General features: G+C 38.2%; 1 protein-coding gene and 1 pseudogene across 1 annotated transcript; one reads left to right on the plus strand and one right to left on the minus strand.

Annotated features, from left to right (window-relative positions):
- On the minus strand, positions 1-1832 carry LOC122144240 (centrosomal protein 20-like). Its single transcript, XM_042754996.1, has 3 exons — positions 1817-1832; positions 230-418; positions 1-92 (listed from the first exon to the last, which is right to left on the minus strand). The coding sequence occupies exons 1-3, from the start codon at positions 1830-1832 to the stop codon at positions 1-3; spliced, it is 297 nt and encodes a 98-aa protein (XP_042610930.1).
- LOC122144241 overlaps positions 1831-18763 on the plus strand; it is a 54130-nt pseudogene continuing 37197 nt past the window's right edge.

Raw genomic sequence — 18763 nt, forward strand, 5'->3', positions numbered from 1 at the left:
CTACTTACATCTTGCACTCAGAGAATCTTCTCTGACATTGAGCTCATTGGCCACGAACTCCCAATCTAGGGGAACTTCAGTCTGACCTGATTCTGAGATACACTGTTTTTTAAAAACAATTTAACCTTCAAAAGTTTGTTTTTAGAATGTGTTTTGGTTGTGAGGTATAATGGAGAGCTATGACTGAGTGACCGTGCGTATGGTCCTCCTGCAGGGCTCACGTGCTCACCTGCGGTCAGCACCAAGGCGGTGTATTGAAACTTGTTGAACTGCAGATATTCTCGGATCAGTTCATTGATCAGCAGGTTCTCGTGGGACAGCGGCGGCCGCGGCGTGCTCTCAGCGTCCAGCGCGCTGAACACCTCTGCCCGGATCCTCGCCTTCAGCTGCCCCAGGACCCCACGGGCCTCCAGCGTCTCTCACAAAGCTACAGATCATGCATTTGAAAGCCAGAGAGAGGACATGCACTCCTGAGCTCCTGCAAAATCACCTTTTTAATACTGGATTAACTTGAACTATCTTAGATTTTTTTAAAAAGAGACACACACAAAATTCTGACCATCGACACCACACTACAGCTCGGATTAAAATTCTTTACATTAATCTGGATTTTGAAACAAAATATCTGGAAAAGGACAACAACTGACTAAGGACCCAACAGACCTTGCACCAGAAACTTAAAGCCATCAAAAGAAAAAAAAAAATATGTTACAGAGGACTATTTGTTACAAGGGACCAAAGTAAATACCTTTTCTAAAATCTTTCACCAAGTATTCTACAACAAACTATTTTTCAAAGAATAAAAAAAAGTTTTACTCCTCAAAACAGACAACAGTGTTAGAGAATATAGCAAGGCCTACCTTGTTGCCTGACCACGCACGTCCTACTTTTCAGAAGTGAAATAGGAAGTTGTAAATGTGACACGTCAAAACAATAGCAAAGAAAATCCATACCCAACCCCCCAAACAGGTGCTAATGGCCCATAACACCAGGCCCATTGGAGAACAATGTGTGGAGGCTATCCCACTAATCTACCCCCCGTGTTGCCACTTGACCCCCCGCACCGCACCGTTCCCCCCCCCACAACCACGCTCTCACCGACCAACCCCTCGCGCCTGATTGTCGCCTCCGTACCCACAAGGCTGCACAAGTTAGTCAAGCTGCTTTCTACGCCCACCACGCCCCATCCCTGCGCCACCAGGCCATCATCTTAGACTTCCTCCAAGCAGCACCGACGGGCACTGTGTCGGTTTTTCAGCTGCCCGTACCCACCTGGCACGACGACGGGCCACAACCTCTTTACTGCCTTAACCTATACACCACAACGGGGTAGTTGTGTGTGAAGAGATCAATGAGCTTGAACCGAATTCTCCAAACATCACAAGCAAAGAGCCCAACAGGGCCCAACAACAATAAGACCTCCCCACCCCAGAGGAAACAAGACAGAACCCCAGTCAACGAGCGGTCGTAAAAGGGGGCACCCACAAGAAAGACCCTCCCAGCTCAGAACAACCACAGACCTCTCATCCACGAGCTGTCCTAATAGTCAAACACTAGCCCCTGAGGGAAGAACTTCACCGCACTGGAAATTGAACTGGTGCGTCCGCGAGAAGCGAGAATGACATCTAATTTCTTGCTGCCCAAATCAGCCCAGTCAGCAACACCAACACACCCCACAACCAGAGCAACGAAACACCAAAAACAACAAACAGCTACGAACTCACATCAAGAGAGGGCACCGGACCTTAACGTGCCGCAACTTAGCTACTCAACAGCAGACACAGAGCCACTGGACCCTGACTACACAAGCACGTACCAACGGAGGCAAGCATGAGAGCCCTGACAAGGGCGAAACGGACACGGGACTACCATTGCAAAGACATCACACCTTCAGACGACACCCCCCACACTGATCACAACCTCCCAGAAAAACAAGTGACAGAGCCACGCCAAAAGCCTTCTTTCCTCACCAAAACCTCTACCACAAGCTTCCAGCCATACGCTCCAGAATAATGACACTTTCGTCGGCACCCAAGGAACACACACAAAAAACCCAGAATTTTTTTTCTCCTAATGACTTCAATGGGAAGTTTATAGATGAGAAGAAGCTCTTCCCCAAACAACAGAGTGGCACAAACTATGGTGCCCAAACACCATAGTGGCCCTCAAAAACTGCTTGACGTGGACACACTTGGGTCACCAAGCCACATATATAAGTCATACCGGACACTAACCGACACCTGAGAGACACAACCAGGAAAATAAGTGGCAACAGCACTACATAGCGGTGGTTACAAAACGCCACAACCACCTTTTATAGTGCAAAAATCCCATCTCCCCACTGCTGCCTGATAGAAGGACTTCCACCCAGCTACAATTTCAGCAGGGTGCATGCAAACCTCTCCAGAAGCCCTGTGCACTCCAACCTCGCTCACAACCTGGCACATCACCCCTCCCTGGATTCACATGTATCTACAACACAGTCCACCTGTACAGAAGCAAACTGTTCCCTCCCTTGGCAAAGACATCTAAAAGGGGGTGCACTTAAAACGTAGCATCCACCCCACTCCCAGACGCGAGCAGAGCTAGGCAGTAACCCAAAAACCAGACCGGGGAAAAACCACACAGCACCAAATAAAAGGGCCAAAGACCCCCCGTAAAAACACGTATTCCTGTCCAGCACACTGACGCAAAAGCTTCGATCAACTCTCTACCCCATCCACAGTCAACAGAACCAGATCAACAGTCCTCTCCTGCCTACCCCCCCAACCAGAACATGCAGCAGCGGCCCGGGTCAACCTCATTATATGCCCCAGACAGTGAGCAGAAAACCCAAACCAGGCATCTGCAAGCCAAGTCCCACCAACTTGACGCTGAAAGCACCATGCACACCCAATTGCTACAACCCGGATCTGCTTCACGACATACCGTCCTAGGACAAATGACCTGCGCAACCAATTAAACATCCCCTGGATAACACAAGCCTTTATATCGTTTATGTGGGAATATTCAAGGCCTGCCGTCATCTGTCTTTGGGCACTAAAAAGCAAGAACACCACAAGGCCTACACACAAAATCAAAAACTCCGATCATAATCATCCTGCTGTAGCCATGGAGCAGAGTAGATGGACCCACGGTTTGCCATAACAGGCTACAGAGAGAATACTGCATCAGCCATCCACCAAACTGCCTGCCGGGCGCAGGGAAGAGGACTCCAATGGCAGACTGCGAGGAGATTCGTACTGTAGGTACACTTAAAGCTCAGTGCTGGGTAACAGTACAGTAGATAATTTCATCACCGAGCCAAATCCAAATTTTCTCAGAGCATTCACAGTCAGCCAACTAACCCCACTGTCAGACCACAGTAAAATCACCCTCTAGCTAAACAGATCAAAACCCAACTCAGATGCATCAAAACAAACCCACCTCCACACCCTCAAACACAAATATAGATGGAAACAAAATAGTGAAGCCATCAAACCGTAATTTGTGAACCAAAAATACAAAACCTATTAAATAATTTCTTAGCTACGCCATTCCTTCACAACACTGAAGAGGTCAATTTAGCAGCAGACAGGATGAACCAAGTATTTGCAATGACTGCAACACTATCTAACCTCCTTTTAGCAAACAAAAAAATAAACAGGGAGCATGGACATGAGAAATGGTTTGACAACGAGTGCAAAAACCTTAGAAAAGAAGTAAGAACTTTATCAAATCAGAAACACAGAGATGCTGACAATGTAAACACATGCCAACTCTACCACGAGAAACTTAAACAATATAAATACATCTAAGAACGAAAAAGAAACAAAATCAGCTAAAAGTAATAGAACAATCTTTAGAATCAAACCGTTTCTGAGAACATTGGAACACACTAAACCAATCTTACCATTAAGAGTTACCCATCCAGAACAGATATGTGTGGATAAACCACTTCTCAAACCTCTTCAGCAAAATAAACAAAAACCATGAACAAAACTCACTATACAATAGACTATGTGTTCTAGAGTCAACCATTAAAGAGTACCAGAACACCCTAGATTATCCTGTTACACTAGCTGAACTGTGCAATAATATACAAACACTTAAACCCCAAAAAACATGTGGTATCGATGGCATTCTGAATGAAATGACTAAATGCACAGACCAAAAATTCAAACTGGCCATTCTTAAACTGTTTAATATCATTCTTAGTGCAGGTGTATTTCCCAGCACCTGTAACCAAGGCCGCAGCACCCCCAATTCATGATTGCTGCTGATGCAGGAAAATGTTCTGTGCTGGTCTGGTTTTGACTCAGGGAAGCATTTGATACGTTTATCACAGCACTCTGATTTGACGACTAGTGGGCATTTCGCGAGCTGCTCTGGATTGGTTTCCTCCTATCTTTCTGACCAGAGTTTTTCAGTGTCCTCAGGAAATCTTTCATGTCAATTCTGTCCTTTGTCCTGTGGTGTGCCGCAAGGTTCTGTGCTTGGCCCCCTGCTGTTCAGAGTCCTTTACACTGCTTTCCCTTGGAAAGATGATAAGTAGTTTTTAAACAATTCACTCATTATGATTGTTATCAGATGACGTCCAGTTATTTATTGCCCCATCTGAGTCCAAAGATAGGGAACACTAAACCACCTGGCCCTTTCTTCGGAACTGTTTAGAGTCCCTTAATATCATGGCGAGCCGGAGAACTTTCTGCCACTTACTAAAGATTAACAATCAGAAGAGGAATAGATTTTCTGCCCCATGACAACATTACCCTTAAAGATCAGAGCCATGGACCCTGGGCACGATGCTCCGTGATTCAGTCGTACTGCCGACTGCCATGGACATGCGAAAATACTGCGCCCGCCCCCACCACCCCCCCCCCCGGGACACGCATTTCGGACGCCTCATGGTGTCTCTCTAACCAGTCACCAGTATAACAGTCTGCCTGGTTCCAATACTCTCGTTTTTCCCATCCTCCGGAAACATTGCTGCACGAATAGGATCTATGGTTTCAAAAGAAAGATGGCGATGCCTTTTTCAGCCTTTTATTCCTTGCACGACTGGACACTTTGCAATGGTTGTACACTTGTGTGAATAAATCTTCTATAGACAACTGCAAGTGTACAAAGGCGAGCGCTAGCTTTTGACTAGACCAGCCAGGAGGTCAACACATTACTCCTGTCTGAATGCCCTTCATTGGCTTCCGTTGGTTAAAGTACATTTTTAAAATTTTGTGGTCATTACTTTCCGAGACTGCATGGTCAAGCACCTCTTACGTCCAGGATATTACAGATGCATACTCCCTATCCGGTCTCTGGGGTCTTCAGGCCAAGATCTTTTAACTGTTCCCAGAACACGTCTTAAGACAAGAGGTGACCGTGCTTTCTGTGTTGTGGCTCCAAGGCTCTGGGAACTCGCTCCCTTTAGCTCTGAGAACTATGAGTTCTGTGGAATCTTTTAAAAAACACTTAAAGACTCATCTTTTTGGACAAGCTTTTAATTAACAATATGATTTGTTTGTTATTGAAGTTTTATGGAATTTGATGGTAGTATAGTTGTAGAGTTGTACTAGGTTTGTACTTGTACAGTTGTTATTTTATTTTATTGTTTATTTTTATATTACTGTGCAGCACTTTGTGACCCTCCCTTGTTTGTGAAAGGTGCTATACAAATAAACTTTACTTACTTACTTATGGGTCGACAAATTCGACCCTAATAACTATCTCGGAATATGTGTAAACAGCAACTTAGGTAAACTCTTCTGTAACCTCCTAAACAGCAGACTCCTTCATTACCTTACTGACAGAAATGTCCTGAGTAAATGTCAAATCAGCTTCCAACCAAAATACCGCACATCAGACCATATATACACTCTACATACCCTAATTGACAAAGAAACCAAATAAAATAAAAGAAAAATCTTTTCATGCTTTGTTGACTTCAAAAAAGCTTTTGACTCCATCTGGCATGAGGGGCTTTACTTCAATTAATCCAATGCGGCATCGGAGGAAAAACATACAACATCATTAAATCCATGTACACTAATAACAAATTTGCAGTTAAAATTGGCAACAAACACAGATTTCCTCCCCCAGAGTCATGGCGTGAGACAGCGCTGTAGCTTAAGTCCTACACTATTCAATATTTACATCAATGAAATAGCAAGAGCCCTAGAACAGTCCCCAGCACCCGGTCTTACCCTACTAGACACTGAAGATAAATGTCTTCTGTTTGCGGATGATCTAGTGCTGCTGTCACCCACAAAAGAGGGTCCTGCACACCTTCTGTCAGACATGGGCCTTGTCAGTTAACCTTAAAAAGACTAAAATTATGATATTCCAAAAAAGGGGCCATTAACGAAAACCAACATCACAGTTTCAAATTAAACAACATGCCCTTGGAACGCACTAAAAATTACACATACCTCGGAATAAACACAATAAACTTTAACAAGGCTGTGAACGACCTGAGAGACAAGGCACAAAGAGCTTTTTACTCAATCAAGAAAAATATAAAACTTGACATCTCAATTGGAATCTGGCTAAAAATAATTCAATCAGTTATAGAACCAATCGCACTCTGTGGATGTGAGGTCTGGGGTCCACTCACAAACCAAGACTTCACCAAATGGGACAAAAAGCCAATTGAGACTCTGCAGGCAGAATTCTGTAAAAATATTCTTCGTGTACAACAAAAAAAACTTCACACAATGCCTGCAGAGCAGAATTAGGACGGTACCCACTAATAATTAAATTTAATTCCATGCGCACCTTAAAAGCAGTCATACTGAGACCCTCCGCCATAAAGCCTTAAGCTACCAAGAACTGAACCCAGAGAAAAGCCCCCTCAGCCAGCTGCTCTCAGAACTGACTTTACAATCCAAAACCCCAGCTCGACTAAAATCAAATCACTAAAAATACAGAAAGAGAAATATCTGAAACACTGGACAGAAGCAACAGCTCAACAAAGTGAATTAGAATGCTATCTGTCTTTAAACAGAGAATATAAATTGGCAGAATACCTAAAACACAGTGGCAGACCCTAAAAACTAAGAAAAGTCCTGACCATGTACACACTCAGTGACCGTAACCTCACTATAGAGACAGACAGACACAGACAGACCTGGCTGCCAAAAGAAGACAGATTGTGTCCACACAACATGAAGTGGAAACAGAATTGCACTTTTTAACAACATGCCCCAATTAAACACAAATTAGGGAAACTTTCTTCCCCCAATTCACAAACCAGCAACAAGCTCTAACCTGGCTGCAAGGTACGTCAAATCCTGCCATGACAAAGGGACAAGCAGCAGAACAGAAGCACAAGTCACAGCACACACACACAGACTGACATGACAGGCTCCAGTCCTTCTCCTGTCTCTTTATTTGAACTTTTTATTAGTACTTCATTTACTGAATACAGATATATAGACTCTATATGCTATAGGCTACTTCTATTCTTATGTATATTGTGTTAAATGTCTTTTAAATTGTTTCTATTGCTTTGGTAAACCTTTATTCAAGTGTGCTATTAGTATACTTCTTTTAACCTAAGTAAAAATAGGAAAGCATCCTTTTAGTTTACTTTTTATGTACTTCTCAGAAATGGGCTTTATGTACTTCTCAGAAATATACTTAAAATAACATTTAAGTATACTTGACTTATACTTACAAAAAGTCTAAATATACTTGAACTTTACTTAAGTATACTTAATAAAATAAACTTGAAGTATACTACTTTTTGGTAAGGGAATGTAAATATATACTATTTTACCATGCCAATAAAGCTACTTCAACTTGAATCTTTAAAGTGAGCTGGGCTATCTTGCACAACTGTGGAGAGATTTGAGGGTTACGTGAGTTGTATATGCGTTTACAATTTTTGTAATAATTTTTGCACAATAAAAAAAAAAAAAAAAAAAGATTTTGAGGTTTACGTTTAAGCATCTCTAAAACGTAAACATTAGAAACAAACCTTATGACTGAAAAATTTGTTATTAAAACAAACACGCAAAATAAATCATAACGTTGGAACGACGATATGATGCATTATGACAGTTTATGAGTATTAGCTTACGGCTTTTCAACTCTGTGACAGCTGCCATTGAAACAGAGTCGCACTTCCCAGACCCTTCCGCTAGAGGTCACTGTGGCTCTTTCTGCGTATATAGTTGTGCTAAAGCTTAGCCATTCCACTCCAAGTGCAAGCGCACGTTTGTTTATATTATTTTTATTAACATTACAAAATTAATGTTGAACTTAAAAAATCCCTGTATTAAACGCTTTCAAATAGCATACATAAAGAGTCAATTCAAAACAGCATACATAAAGAGAGAAAAAGGGGAAATAGAAACAGAATTACAATTTATTTTTTTATTTATACATATTTTTAAAAAGGAATACAAAATTATGTAAATTATAAATTTAATATAAATTATTAAAAATGATAAATATTCAATACAGTTAACATATATCTTTTATTGAATATATATGCAAATAATTTAGAGCGTATTAGTGCATTCCTTTTTCAGCGGCTTTAAAGAATGAACTAAAATAATATATTTTTTTAATACTAATTTTTTAATGCGAAATAAACTGAACAATAATGATGTTGAATTAAAAAAATATTAAACTCCTTTACATTACATACATATTTTAAAATAAGAATTAATAAACTAAATACAGTACGTTACCAATGTTGAATATTAAATTAACCTCATTATTAATATTAACATAACTAGATTTAATCAACAAATTCAAACCGCAATACGTAATGAGAGGAAAAATGGAAAACAGAAGTAAAAAAATAAATACATTATTTTACACATGAATAAAAAATTACTAAAATTATTAAAAATGATAAAGATGTTATCAAGTTAATGTAATTTATTTAATATATTACTACACAAGTAATTTAGAGAGTTTTAGGGCGTTGCCCTTCAGGCGGCTTCAAGTACTGCAATACTCAGTTTGAGTGAAAAAGGTAAAAACGAGGGGACAAAAAAAACAAAGGACCACGTGACGTCACCGCGGATTGCGGGGAAGCAAGCGGCGATGTGGAAAAAATCTTCACTCGAAATTCTTTGCTCGGTTCTGTCCCGGAAAAAGACAAAGATTTCTTATCGTGTCAGTTGTCGTCACCCTTCGTGCCCAAACCAACTTCTTCTAGGCCAGGCTGTAAAAATGGTAGGAAAACAGCTTAAAAAAGGACTCATGGCCTGCATACCAACGTAAGTCCTGACATTGATTAACGTTACACTAATGCAGCGCAGCGATGGTGCTTGTGACGGGCGGATTTTACACTGTTTGGGGTAAGCAAACAGTTGCAGCTGTAGGTAGATACTTCCAGAAACTTCACCAACATTATGATGACAGCATTGCGTTCATTAAAATGCTTTCAGTTAATTCAATGAGCTTGTAACCTCCTTAAGTAACCTCAAAACACACTGAAACTGAGCGTGGAAATCCTAATTCACGTGCATACTCAATTTACTCTACTCGCCGTGCTGCAACGTTACTCCAGTGCTGCCACTGCAAGTGTGTGATGGTTGTCTTTTAATAGATATATTTCCTGTTGAACATCATTATAATGGCTACAGTTAGCTCAACGGCATTTCTTTCTTTCCAGAACTAACCCTCAAAACCCCTCCAGAGGGGGATTTGTAGCAAGGTACGAACATTAGAGGCAAGTTAATGAAACTGATCCATTGACCTGCCCTTTACCGTACCTTCTTAATACAATTTTACTTTCATCATTTTCATTTGTATAATAGATTAACAGATTTATTTTTATAATAAAGATAATGAATTAATGAGACTCATTTCTTTCCAACAGGGCCTGTAAATTGAAGAAAATTTCTTTGAATGGGAGGCTCTGCTTATGTAAGTATTATCCATAGGATTGGTAAAAGCGATTTTTTTTTACTCTTCTTGATCAATTCCACCACAAGATTTAATGAATAAAGAAGTAAGGTAAATGGGACTTTTTTATCTCACAGTTGAGCTATTTTTCTCGCAAAAAAAGTATGAATTCTGAGTTTACATCTCATTAATTATTACCTTTTTTTATGAGGAATTAAGTTTTCATTTGCACATGGTTCTGTGTTGTTTGTTTTATTGTATTAATTTTAAGTTTATTTTTGATTAGTTTCCGCCGCAGAATAAAAAAAAAATCACAATTACGGACCATTCGAAGTTATGTCTCACAAATGTTGACTTTGCTTAGGTTATTGTGACTTTTTCTGTCTTACAAATTTTGAATTTTATATCTTCAGGTTTGGCGGTGTTGTCTCACATTTCTGACTTTTTCTCCAAAATTCTGAGATTTGCATTTCTCGCTATTCTGTTTTTTTTTTTTTTTTTTTTTTTTTTTTTTTTGTGACTACGCTAAGGAAGTAAAAAATAAAAAATCCCATGATTTTTACTGCATTCAGAGCTATTTGGGAGTTTACATTTCAGAGTTTCAGAAATTTATGATATTATATAAGTGTCAGAAATCGTCACAACAACTGTCTACATAATATTAGTATTATTATTCATTATTATTATTTTCTTCTTTTATGTGGCTTAAACAAGATTTTTCCCCCATAAATATTGAGCTCCATGTGGCGTGAGAAAATGTTTTATTGATGTTAAAATTATTACAGTTCAAACAGCGTTTCTCTGCCCTGTCTGGTGTGACCCAGCAGAGAGAGTAACAATAAAACTTTTATTATTTATTATTATTATAATAACTATTATTCAGTTTAGTTTATCTGTACAAGATTGGACACAGATAATAACATGTTAAAAACATAAAAAAATAATATACTAAAATGGAACACAGAAAATACGTTAAAAAGAAAAAAAACTATATATATATATATTTATATTATAGATACATTAAAATAAAAATGAATACTATAAAATGCATTTTAATTAGGTTCTGAGTAACTATATGGGTAGTCCCAAATGGTAAGTCGTGATGCTGTGGGTTGCTAGTGTGTTCTAGGTTATAGTACTGTCTGTGGATGTTCTGATATTTAGTGAGATTTTCTTATTTTGTCTGTCGGTGCCTGGGGAAAATGTGCTGTTATTCGCCTTAGAGCAAGGAATAGCACATTAAGTGGTTTTCGAGTTTCTTGCATTTTCTCTTTATATTTTTAATACTGCAAATTGAATTGTGAAAAGACACCATACTGAACAATATAAAACTAATACTAAAGTCACAAATAGTTATCTGTAAAGACACAAAACCTGTATATTATGCTATCCTATACATCTGAACAACAACACCCTTATAATGTAAAAAGAGTTCTTTGATGTCACTTTTTTACAGTTCTGGCCTTTGTTTTTGCCCGGCGCCCTCTCTCTTCACAGCATGCGACAGCTGTCATCTCACTATCATTTGTCCACAGAAGGGACATTAAGTGATGATACACTGACTTTTAATTTCGGCTAACGACTGTCCTCCTAACCAAACGGGTGGTTTGATCAAGTGGTTTTTGAGCAGATAATATTTTAATTAATGAAATAACGGAAGCAGTTCCAAACACAATAAGCGAACAGTGAGTACCCCTAGCAACCCCCTGAAAGAGCCGTGTTCCCCCAGCCACTACGGGAAGTGTGTACCGTTTGATGCTGGCCTGCGCATCGTAGATTACCGATCAATATCTGCCCATAGAAACAGGTTTTTGATTGACAGGCTGGATAATAGCTAAGTAAACAGAAAGAGATTTGCATAGTTAAATGGGCACTTTGAGAATGATTCCATGAAAGTTCTGCCACCAGCCGGTCAGCATCTCTGGGCTGAAGTTCATTTCGTGATTTATGTTAGTTGTGGTTATTTTATGACATTTAGATGAATAGTTTTTTTCTTTTTTTGAGTTTTATTTGGACGCTGAAGGAAGGTGGTAAATGGTTTTTAAACTTGCCTAATTAATTCAGTGACTTCCTCTATACAATAGTAACAAGCTATGCCGTATCGACTGAAGGTTTGTGTATGATCACACTAGGTCTTATACAAATAGGCCTCTTGAGGAACAAGCTTCACTGCAAACCCAACCCCCATGTGGGTTCATCTAAATTCCTGATTGCTAAAGATTTCTCATATATAGTCTGATAAACCGATTGGAGTGAAAATAGTGAACTCTGATAATTAGTACTGTTAACGTGGACACATCTTAAAACGATGTTGCTAATAAAGATCCGCGCGTAAACCTTAGGAGTTGTGTCGAGGTAATATCAATCAATAGCTTATCCAGACATCCACCATTAATAGCCCCTATCTTGGAGGGAGGGGATGCTGGTGGTGGATGCACTTACTTGAAATTGCTTCATTACTTTTTTTTTTTGTTTGACTTTTGTTTGCACGCACAGAGATTCAATAAATAATGCTATGATAACATAACTGATGAGTGTAAACATCGTTGCTCAATTGCTAATGTTTTTGTGCTGTATTGTTTTCCGCCTTATTCCCCTCGTTTCCCCCCTTGGTTTTAGGGGACCAGAGGAGCAAAGTTGTTTTGGAGGGCGGTCGGCTGAGGTTCCCATGCCATCCTCCTCAGTTTCCCTTCAGAACATACCCATCATCGCAAGCCCTCACCAAGATGAAGTTCAACCTTGTTGACATTGTTTGCAGTCCGACACAAGTGGGGATTGATAACACATGTGTTCAGCCATATCAGCATCATGTATATTCTATGTGAGCTTTAGTGACTTTTTTTATACAGCACGATTTCATATACACAATGCGTAATTCAAAGTGCCTTTACGTATTAAAAAATAGAAAAAAATATCATAAAATAAACACAGATATGCAATTATAATTTTCTCAATACCAGCAAAAAATAATCGTGCCTGAATGTTAGATCCAGTATTATAAACTTCACTGAATTTTGATTTTAAATCCATGTATTGAATGTTTCTTGATGGCAGTTATTTATAGACAAATCTTCATATTTAGAAAATATTGTCTCTGTATTCCATAATTAATTATAGTAATTGGAGAACAGATATTGTTCATAGTACAGTGTTTTCATCAGCCTCTATTTTATGATGTTTCGCTTACAGCATGTATTGATAGTGCAGTTTCACTATATTTTAGTGCTGTCAACCAATTTATCGTGATTAATTGCATCCAAAATAAAAGTTTTTGTTTACATAATATATGTATGTGTACTGTTTGTTTATTATGTATATAAAATACACACATTCCATATATATTTAGAAAATATTTACGTGTGTGTTTATATATATATTATTATTATATTTTATATTATATATATAAATATATTTAATATATAAACATAACTTATTTTTCTTAAATATATACATGCATGTTTATATTTATATATACATAATAAATAAACACAGCACACACACAAATATTATGTAAACAAAAACTTTTATTTTGAATGCGATTAATTGTTTGACAGCACTAATATTGAATATATTTATTTATATTTTTATTTAGATGGTGTGTATATATATATATATAATTTAGAGGAGGCATTAAATTGATTAAAAGTGACAGTGAAGACTTGTACATTTTTTACAAAGATTTATTTAAAATATATGGTGTATTAAATAATATTAATATATAATATGTAAATAATAATAATCAAATAATAATACATTTCAGCATTCTATTAATCAATGATTAACGAATCAGCATTTTAGAATGATTTCTGAAGGATCATGTGACACTGAAGACTTGAGTGGCAATGCTGAAAATCCATCTTTTTGTCGCAGGAATAAATTACATATATGAAAATAGAAAACATTAAAATTTAAATAAAATATCACAATATTACAATATATTACAATATTCATTTATTTTTTTTTAAGTGGTAGGGCACAAACATGCAATTACAGATCTCTCATGTAATATATTGTATAAGCTTTCCTGTGCATATATTGGCTATTTAACAATTACTGTGTAGGCAAAACTATCCACTTTATGATTTGCAGTGTTAGAAGAGCCTCCGAAGTCAGGAAACCTTTTAGACTAAGATCTACTCCTAAAGTGCTCTTTAGGGGCCTGGGCATTTCTCTGGGTCCCACTGATGATGTGTGGACACAAGTTCACTGGAATGGGGCCCAGAGAAAGGTCCTTCCTCTGCAGGCCACAGATTCGCAGCAGAGCAGCCCAGCCTAACATCCCCTCTGTGGTGCCGGGGCTCTTGGAGGCGGTTATCAGAGCTGGAGGCATCAGATTCTGATCACTGTCCTCAGCTGTGTGATAGAATGAGGAGTATAGCATCAAGCGTGATAAAACCCGTGGTGAGTGTGGATTCCGAATTCTTTCGGACCCTGACTCCAGGGGTCTTAATAAACTTCTGGTCCTTACATCCTCTCTTCCAAAGTATACTTCTGATTGCTTTGTCGCAGTCCTTTAAAAAGGGAAATCCAATCACGGTCAGGCTCATGGAACTAAAACTCACTTTACAAAAAGCTTGAAATTCATTGAGTTATGCAGATGAATCAGTACTGTTCTTTTGAATCCTTTAAGGATCCCAAAACATCTGCTTTCGATATTGCAGATTCCACAAATAAATGTGTTTATTTAATACCAATTTTGGCCTTTTTAAGCTAGATTGGGAGGAGTGGTTCATTCTGTGGGAATGACATGCATGGATGAACTGAAATTAATGCCAGTTGTCCGGTTCCCAACCCTCAACATAAAAGAAGAGTGTTGTAACAGAGAATGCTGATATACATCAAATTGAAGAAGTTTATACACAATGTAATTCAGTCAAAACCGGCCAATGAAAAGACTGTAAAGATGTCAGCAGGATAAATGACAAAGGATAAACAGAACTATTGCCAGAACTTTTATAAACTAGTGTATTGGGTTGTTTTCCCATGTCAGTATACCCAGATGGCCGTGTGTGTAGTACTCAATCCTGCACGCCTCCTGGTGATGACCCCATGGGCCTAATGAGAGCAGTGCTGAGAGATGGAGTCCCGTTGCAGAGCGTGTGGAAAAGAAAGATCCTGCTGTCCTCGTCGGTAAGCATGCTCGCTGGTTCAGTCACCAGTTTACGTCCATCCATAAATCGATTCCACAATATTCTGCTGTATGATCATTACTTGCCTAAAAAGTGGTTTTACTTGAAATCACCGAAGCCTTAATATTATTTATACACGATGTTTGGATCTTTGTATATTGTTTAAGGTCCCACTTTATTTAAAGGGATACTTCACCCCAAAATAAAAAATTTTTGTCATTAATCACTTACCCACCACTATCGTTCCAAACCTGTCAAGCATCGCTACTGTTCATAGTCTTTGGGAAAACAATTTTCAAGATATTTTGGATGAAAACCGTGAGGCTTGAGACTGTCCCATAGACTGCCAACGTAAAATACAACAGTGCCCCCCCACCCCCCCACCTCAAGGTCCATAAAAGGTATGGAAGGTTGTCGTCAGAATAATACTCCATCTGCTATCAGATGTGCAATCTGGGTTATATGAAGCAACGGAAACACTTTCTTGTACTCGAAGAAAAACAAAAAATAACGGACTTATATTCGGAACAATTCCTTTGTGCAAACAGTTCTCCTCTGTGTCTCTCCATATCACTGGGCAGTGCTGTGTATTTATCTTTGAATTTGAAAGAAAACAGCACATCCTTGTGGTTGTTGTGCGGATGACATTTTCAAAACATAATTAAAACCAATAAACCGGGTATGTGTTGAAATTGTAATAATAGTTTCACACTTTTTTATCGTAATCAAAATCATTACTTTGTGGAGCAAAAGATACTCTCTTACAAAAAACAAACAAAAAAATCGTTATACCTATACACCCAAACCTTTCTAAACCATATAAAACTGTCGTCATAAATATGCAAAAAAAGATACATTATTTCCACAGCATGGCACAAGAAATGTTAAAGGACAGTCATGACCGATTCTCCCTTTCATCACCATGACGAACATCATTCTTCCCTCATCCTCTTGTTGTATGTCCACATCGGCGATTGCAGCCATAAAAATACGTACAGAGAGATCTGACAAACTGTGGCAGTAGGTGCCTTTCCATTACAGATTGACACAAATTCTTTGCGACTATTTAATGTCGATAAAAAACTATAGCGAAATGATGGCGCGTTGTCTGTACAACCGATAGTATGCGAACTGAAAAACGTCATGACTGCCGATGTTGGTCGGTTTATGTATAGGCGCAGCCACTGCCACTAATCATTATTCTTAATCGCGAGAAGACGTAGACGTGTAGTTTTTAGGCAATAGTCAGCACGGAGAGCTCGCTTCCTGACAATATTGTAAACCAAAGCACTGAGAGTGGCCGCAGATCCATGTAAAAAAAAAAAAAAAAAAAAAACTGTTTCCCGCTACAGTTTTGCAAATATATCCTTTTTTTCGAATTGCCTGACAAAAACCACTATTCATGGAGTGTAAAAGCTTTTCACAATATATAGATGTTTTTGCTGCGTGTTTCAGTCTTGCGCCAATCTGGAAAAAGGGTAATGGAAATAAGCGCTTAGTGAGAAATTTTAGAAGAACTAGGTGGTAGTAAATACTAGATTTTTGAATGTTTTAATTACCTTTGTTTCAATTTACATCCTATCAGTTTCACCTTCCTTAAATAATTGGTAAATATTCTCTACTCCAACAGAACCAACGATGAGAGCGGAGCAAATGTGGATGCATCAAAAGATGTGAACCGTGAGGACCAGAGAGCAGTTCAAAACTCTGAATAGCTAAGCAGATCCGGCGCAGATCTCATGGGCACTCTGACAACACTCTCACCACTCCAGGACTCCAGGACAGTGAGGATTGACGTTTACAAGAATCCAAACTCCCCACAGAAAGAGAAAAGAAAGAGTGGTTGTAGTGTACTACCCCCTAACCTCTCCACCAGTGTGAGCACTTTTATTCCCATCCAGGGCTTTCATACTCTCTTCCCAGTTCTCCCCCTCTCTTGTGATTGGGTGAATGCGTTTGACAAAGGCTTTGATGAATGAACGGCAAAGCATTATACATTAACCGGACAGGGTTCTTAAAAGAGAGCCAAGCATCATTTACTGAATAAGTACACAAAAACCCATTTATTCACAGCCATTTTTGGCGGCCGTGTTTGTCTGTCATGTGCCTGTTACTTGTCCATAGTTAGCAATGGGAATGCAGCTTTGGTTTGCTGATAGTATGTGATGCATGTGCTTTTTTATGCCTCATTGTAATAAAATGCATTGTGAGGCGGTGACTGAGACTATCACATATATACTTACCAGATTATATTAATGAGTCTTTTAGAAATAAGGAAAAAAAAGATCATGTCCTATGCCGATGCAAATTTAATAAATGTCTTAATTAATCACATTTAATATGAAAAAGTTTTGAGAAGTGGCCCCTTTGGTAATACACAGAAGGTCAGTGTTTTCTTCAATTTCACTTTACTTTTACTGGAGGATTTTTAGATTCAAGTTAGTAGCAAGCTGGAATCGATCCAGCCCTTCGGCAGAAAGACGGACCAGAATAAATTTGTTGAAATTTACACCGTCATACTTTAATTAAAAAAATCATTTCAATTCTGTATACTTTTTTGCTTTTCAATCTGTATCAAGATTGTTAAAGCCAATAAAATCAATAAATGTTTGTGATTTAAGAACCTCTTCAGTTATTTTATATGAATATGCACAAAATCTGTAATCGCTTCTTTAGACTTTTAATGTTGCTATTCCAGCCACACATGGGGAAAAAAAAAATTGTGCATAGAAGGCAAATGTCAAATATGTGGAGGGAAAAAGTGCAGTGTTGATTAATTTCCTACAGGTCATTTAGTAGTGGGGTAAACTGTATGCCATTTACTACCGATTTGGGGAAATTATATGTATTTAATTTCATTTCAGTTAGTTTGCTTGTTGACAAACTCTTTGGACTTGCCATGTAGACCATTTTTTTTTTTTTAAAGCACAAAACGTGTATTTTAAAATGCTCTTTACATGCACTACTGTACAAAGGCTTGTACGATTTTTTTTTTATTGTTTTGGACGAAAGAATGCTAACCAAGGCAAGGTTTTTTTTTTTTTTTTTTTTTTTTTTTGTGAAACAACATTGTGAAATATTTTTACAATTTAAAATAACTTTTCTTTTTTAGTATATTTCATGATGTAATTTATTCCTGTGATGCAAAGCTGAATTTTCAGCATCATTACTCCAGTCTTCAGTGTCACATGATCTTTCAGAAATCAATGTAATATACTGATTTGGTGCTCTGGAAACATTTCTTACTATTATCAATGTTAAAAACAACTGTGCTCCTTAATATTTTTGTGGAAGCATGAGTTTTCTTTCAGGATTCTTTGATTAATAGAAACTGAAACAAGGCATCTTATATGAAATCTTTTTGAAAAATAAATGTCTTTAGTCTTTACGGTGTAACTTTTTTGTATCAATATGATGTGACCTTGCTGAATAAAACTATTAATTTCTTAAAAATAGAAGAAGAAAAGAAAGAAAGAAAATGTATTGACCCGAAAACGACATGGCAGTGCACGTGTTCACAGAACAATTTTTCAGTGAACTCCCAGGTGGATATCAAACGTATTTGATTCTGGTGGAGCTCAATCAGGATTTGCAGAATCTGACCGCATCAGAGGCTGGATTACTCTTGTTATTCTTAAGATCTATATCAGCTGATGGGGCTCATATATGGACAGCTGCTTCCCTGTATCTGCTTCATTATTCTGCATATAGAGACCGCAGGTTGCCTGTTCTTTCTGAAACGGGCGATCACCATCCCACACATTACGGTATTTGAATGTCAAATATGATGACTT

This window comes from Cyprinus carpio, unplaced genomic scaffold, assembly GCF_018340385.1.
Source record: "Cyprinus carpio isolate SPL01 unplaced genomic scaffold, ASM1834038v1 S000006625, whole genome shotgun sequence".
In the NCBI taxonomy this organism is placed as follows: Eukaryota; Metazoa; Chordata; class Actinopteri; order Cypriniformes; family Cyprinidae; genus Cyprinus; species Cyprinus carpio.

Bases quoted from the DNA above. Each gene is read 5' to 3' on its own strand.
- LOC122144240 (XM_042754996.1), bottom strand. The intron at 93-229 runs GTGAGCACGTGA...AGTGTATCTCAG, and splicing joins CGCCTTGGTGCTGACCGCAG to AATCAGGTCAGACTGAAGTT.